Source organism: Jatropha curcas, chromosome 4, assembly GCF_041381405.1.
Source record: "Jatropha curcas cultivar XTBG-Jc1 chromosome 4, XTBG_Jcur_1.0, whole genome shotgun sequence".
NCBI classification, from domain to species: Eukaryota; Viridiplantae; Streptophyta; class Magnoliopsida; order Malpighiales; family Euphorbiaceae; genus Jatropha; species Jatropha curcas.
In genome coordinates this window covers 22,468,412-22,474,292 of record NC_143154.1, presented here as the reverse complement: position 1 = coordinate 22,474,292, position 5,881 = coordinate 22,468,412, and the positions used below count along the sequence as shown (strand labels likewise).

Genomic DNA, 5,881 nt, shown 5'->3' with positions numbered 1-5,881 from the left:
AGCCCTTTGGTATGGGGGGTGTTCTTAGGGATCATTAGGGGCGTCCATCGAATCGCCCAAACCGATCCAAACCAACCAAAATCGATTCAAAATCACGGTTTCAAAAGATTGAAGGATTGGTTTGATTTTATAAAATTTAAAAACCGAGCTTGTGGTTCGGTTTATGATTTTAGAGTCAAAACTGTCCTAACCGAACCAAACCATACATACATACATATATATATATATATATATATATATATATATATATATATATATATATATATATATATATATATATTCAATTCATTCTTCTTGGATGAAAATTTTCTTTGCATTGATTAATTTATATTGAATAGTAAATTATGAGATTAATTGAACAATAATTTCTTATTAATTAGATAAATTATAGATTATTTTATAAAATATTAAAAAAGATTCATGTAAAATTAGATTAATATATGTGTATAAGCTATATGCATATAAAACTATAATTTTTTTTATAAATTTAGTAATAGATGTACTTAAATAAAAATCAAAATTCTATATTTATAATTTGCTTATTATTATCTCACTAAATATGTAACATTTTCATATACTATATTAAGAATATACATATAAAAAATTAATTTAATAACTTTTAATAGCTATTCAATCTGTATTTTATGGCATAATTTTTATTAATTCATTTTTCTTATTTAATATTATGTCAATCTTTTTTTATTAACTAGATGATTCAGAAAGTTTAATCTTTATTATTTCAAACCGTCTAAACCGAATCAAATCAAATGAAATTGAGATCAAAGGTTTGGTTTGGTTTGAAACTTTTTTATGATTTCGTTTTGATTTAATTTTTTTCAAACCGCCACTTTAAGTTTGGTTCGATTATTATATTCAAACCAATCCAAACCGACCCACGAACACCCCTAAGAATCATAATGATTCAGTTCTTTGTTTTTTCTCTAAAAGCTCTGGTGCGTTGATAAGGCTGAACTGTTAGCAATCCTTTTTGCCTTGGAATTCTTCGAACTCTTCTCAGTTTAGTGCTCTTCCACTTATTATTGAATCAGATTCTAAGTGTGCTATTTCTTGGACTACTAAGGCTGCATCTAGACCTTGGAGCTCCTGGTCTGATTTCAATCGATTGGATTCAATCTTATCTTCTCTCCTTTGGTCTCTTTCACTCATATTTTGAGGTCTCGCAGCTCTATGGTAGATCACTTAGCTAAAGGGGGTGTTGATAGGTTGAATTTCTTTGTTGCTTGGCTGTGATTTAGTTCTTTGTACTGCTATTTCTGAGAATAGCCTTGCCATCTTCCTTCTTTTCTTATCTTAGGAGAAGTTGGCAGATTTGATTTGGGCTTTTCATTCCATTTTGTAGTCCATATCGGGTATAGGATCTCTTGGTTATAGAACTTTTGATTTATATAGAACATTGGAGTTGAGGATTTGTAGTTCTTGTTATCTTCTTTCTCTTAATAAAATTCAATTGTGTTTGCTGTTAGAAAAAAAAAATATAAACAATAAAGCTAATTAAAATAAAAAAGGAAAAGGTTTTTTTAATTAAGAAATCAAATGCATGCATAATACATTTTACATAAATATTAATCAAGAGATGGACTTCTCTATTTATTCACTAATACTACAATATGATTATATCAAGGAGCCATCTTGTGAATAAAGAAATTAATTGGCCCTCCTAAATCGGAAAGGAAAAGCTTGATCTTCACCCACAATCAATAATCTCTTTCCATTCTCCATGAAAATACTAGCATCCAAACATCTAAACCTAGGACAATTTGGCCTATCACAAACTGGACACCATATCAAGTTATAGAGACCATTATCATCAATTTGAATTCTAAAGAAGCTTTGATCTCCTCCTGTCACAATAAATGTCCTCGACACTTCTTCATCATTTTCTACCCTCCATCCGGTGGACTGAACACAAGTCGTAGAGGCTGAGAATGCAACAGTGAAAGGAATATCCTCTCTTACAACACTATCTCCATCATTTGGCGTAAAAACCACAGGAAGGCCTTGTGAAACGACAGTTGAAAGAGGTTCTTGACCAACGTAGAAAGGGCATGAGCCGGTGCGGTTAACCAAGGTTAAACCACCAGCAGTATCAGTGGCAGCTGGAAGCACGTAATATTCTACGCCGCTTGTAAGGGGCTGTCCACTGGTGTCGAGTATGGTTGTGGATTGAGCCATGGCAGTTGTTGCCATGACAAGCCATAAAAAGGTGAAGCTTCCGATGAATCTGAACATGGTTAAATTCTCTGGTATATAAGAAACAATCAAGATTAAAGAAATTTGAATGTATGCATTTTTGGATAAGAGTTGTGAGGTATTTATAGGCTATGGTACGGTCATTCGGACACGGTAAAGTCCAACTTGATAACCTTTGCGTGGATGATATAGTCGTATGTGTACAGCAGTTGACAAAGTAACAAAAATGGTTACTGTCAATTGGGATGATTTTGGTTTTCTTGGCTGCTAAGCTGATGGTTTCATGTGAATAGTTATCATTTTGGATTTGTTGATCATCTGTCATATACTAATTTTCGTTTGGAGCAAGTTTATCTAATGATAAAGTAAGAAACTTATTAGATTTTCAAATAACAGTTATATATAAATGACCTGCGACTGATATGGGATTCTAGTTCACATTCTGGCTTAACCTAATTAATAAAATTATTATCATTTTAAAAAAAATATTATTTGGTTTATGATATTCTAACCTAATTTAAGTGTTAGGAATTAAGACGTTCATATCTTTGCAATTTCATCTCGTCAATTATTTAGTCATTTCATGGAAATATTCAAACAATTCCTATAAATGATTTTTTAAAATTAAAATATAAAAATTTTCCCAATTTTTGTGATACATATTATTTCCTAATTTGCTAAGAACTAACAAAAAATATCATAATATCTCATCATATCTCATCATAGCAATAAAATTGGATAATATGTCTAGATATATTATGATTAATTGTTGTTAATTGTAAAATATTATAATATTGAATTTGTAGAATATTATCTTCGAAAAGAAAAAAAACATTTTAAGCGTTCCTCAAAATTACTGCAGCCTTGAAGTTGAATGGACTTTTGACTCGATGAATAACAATACTCCCCTCCGTCCAAAAAAAGAAAAAAAAAGTTTCACTTCTTTTTCACACGCATTAAGGATGGGTACTTAAATTAGCTTAACTATAAAATTTATCCTTTTTTTTTTCATATATACTGTAATGCCCCAAAATTTTCGAATCTTAAAATGATATCATTTTATCGGGTCATGAATGGTGCTACAGAGTGGGGGATAATATTTTATTTAGATCCGAGGAAGATATTGAGTATAATTAACTATGAATGGATAGTGATTTACGGGTCTGTGAATGTTTATACTATTTTGTGAAAATTTGGAATTTTATATGAAATGATTTGATTATTGAACTTTGGTGGTATAAATGTGTTCTTAGGAGATTTCTAAGCATACCTATATGTTGAATTGATGAGGAAAACATTTTCTTCTTCATCTTCCAAGAGTGGCAGAATCTATTGATGAATAAGGCCTTAAGTTTTCTTGTTATTCTTTGTTGGTTTATGCTCTTAGGATGATGTTTGATGAGTATTTAGTATGTGGTAGAAATCCCTACCTTGTATCTTTGTTGTTCATGTTCTTTTCATGGTTAAAGGAAGCTGAATTTGGGAAAAATTTGTTTTTGAGTGAGATGAAGGACCATTTTTCGATCCTTTTTAATTTCCATTTGTGTCTGAATCCTTCATAAAAGGTGTATTTCTACCTCTTAGCTTTCCAACCCATCCTCTTGTGTCCAATTTGAAGATACATAGCTCAACTTATGGCTGAAACATCCAAACTGACTCTGTTATGTCGGGCCACATGTATCACTAAATTGAGTGCCAATTTCGACCACTATAATGACAAGATTAGATCTTGAGTTCTTCATAAGAGTTATTGCCCTATGTCTTGAGACTTCTCTGGTTTTGGATTGGTTTAATTTGAGTGTTTGGTTAAGTAGGAATTTAATAAACATTGGACTTAGTTCTGCTGAATCGGGTCTGGACTGTTGGTTTGTGTTCCTAGCTTCTGTTTACCATCTTACACATTGATCTGGGTTGTGGTCCCTTCATAACATTTGTAGCATTTTTTCTTAGCTTTTTAATGAATCTAATTCCATTCAATTTGAAGACATATAACTCAAGTTATATCTTAAAAACCCAGCAAACCCATTCAATTTGTAGAATATTATCTTCAAAAAAAAAAAAAAAAAAACATTTTAAGCGTTCCTGAAAAATACTTCAACCTTGAAGTTGATGGACTTTTGACTCGATGAATAACAATACTCCCCTCCGTCCAAAAAAAAAAAAAAAAGTTTCACTTCTTTTTCACACGGATTAAGGATGGATACTTAAATTAGCTCAACTATAAAATTTATCCTTTTTTTTCCATATATACTCTTACATTAATTATTTTTTGATAATTTAAATTTTTGGAACAGTTTAGAGTTTTTCAATAAAAAAAGCTGGAACATGTTTTAATTATTTTATATTTCTATCCATTATGTTGTAAGAAAAAAAATAGAAAAAATATGGTATGAAATGTTTCTTTCCATTTTAAAAATATAAATAAGGAATATGGTCATTAAATATGATGATGGTTAGGATACCAAAGTTATATTATAGTTAGACTGATCAAATACATAGATTGCTCTCTTAACTTTAGCAAATTAATCCTACGACACTCCCAACTTTACGGAGAAACAATTATGCATCTCAAGTAAAAAATTTTAGACCAATTAAATACATTTCCACGTCGGCAACCGTACGTGTATTATGAAGATGCTAGGTAGGATAACTAAAAGAAAATGGGACGTGACAGCTTAAATCACAAGTGTACGAATCGCTACAAGTAATATATGAATGAGTAAGATATCATTCCCACGAGGATTGCAATCCAAGTACCAAAATTGTGTTATCTTGTTATTATTTAAACGATAATTAAGAGATTTGTTGTGTAAAAATAAAGTAAACAAAGATCAAGTAAACAAAAGTTGATTAAAAGGAATCAAGGGGTTGAGACTACTAGGGGTTTTGATTTCACTTAATTCTTTCCAATTTATCTCATTAGTTCATTAATCAATTTAATTATTCAAGTAGGGGAAACAACTCTAAATTCACTAACAAGCTCTTCCGATGTATTGCTAGCTATTTTAATCCCATTTAATTACCTATCTTCCAATAGCGAAATCAAATATGAATTAAATCATTAAGCTATGTAGTTGTTTAAAAGTTTACAATTTAAGTTTGGTAAATTGTAAAAACCCCCCATGAGTCAAACCATATAGCTTCCGCATCAAGTTATTATTCTCATGTGTTTTATTAACTCTTTTCATATCAAAGATCCTTCTTCCGATAGTGATAATTGAAATAATTCAATCTAGGGGAAAATTCTGCCTAGAAGCATTAAGTTCATTAATAAATCATAACTTGAATAAGGAAAAATAAATCTAATTGCATAAATTGGAAAAGAAATTAAGCTACATCAAACCCCCTAGTATGAGAATTTAGTTACACATAGTACTTAAATAAAACTCAACAATACTTGATAAATATTCAATAATCAATAAAGATAATGAAAGAAATAAACAAGATTAAGATTTTAGAGATAAGAACTAGTGATAGGTTGCTTGGATGGCTTCCTTGAAACACTTGACAACTCTTGAATGCCTAACTTCTAAAATAGAAACTATATACAAGCTAAGAGAGGAAGAATAGATGTAGAGTGGAATGTAATGTGTGGAATGGGATGATTTGAGATGAACTCTCCTCTTCTTTATATAGACTTCTTTGGTATAAGGTTCCATATGGTTTTAAT

The 5,881-nt window shown here is 30.4% G+C and overlaps 1 protein-coding gene across 1 annotated transcript; it reads right to left on the bottom strand.

Annotated features, from left to right (window-relative positions):
* Positions 1-1,512: 1,512 nt before the first annotated feature.
* Positions 1,513-2,301, bottom strand: LOC149496993 (kunitz type trypsin inhibitor 104-like). The gene has a single exon (XM_089720544.1). It carries the CDS (start codon positions 2,248-2,250, stop codon positions 1,666-1,668), a length of 585 nt encoding a protein of 194 aa, XP_089576670.1. The 5' UTR covers positions 2,251-2,301; the 3' UTR covers positions 1,513-1,665.
* Between the last annotated feature and the right edge of the window lie 3,580 nt (positions 2,302-5,881).

Coding starts and splice junctions, on each gene's coding strand:
- LOC149496993 (XM_089720544.1), bottom strand. CDS start 2,250: ATGTTCAGATTCATCGGAAGCTTCACCTTTTTATGGCTTGTCATGGCA.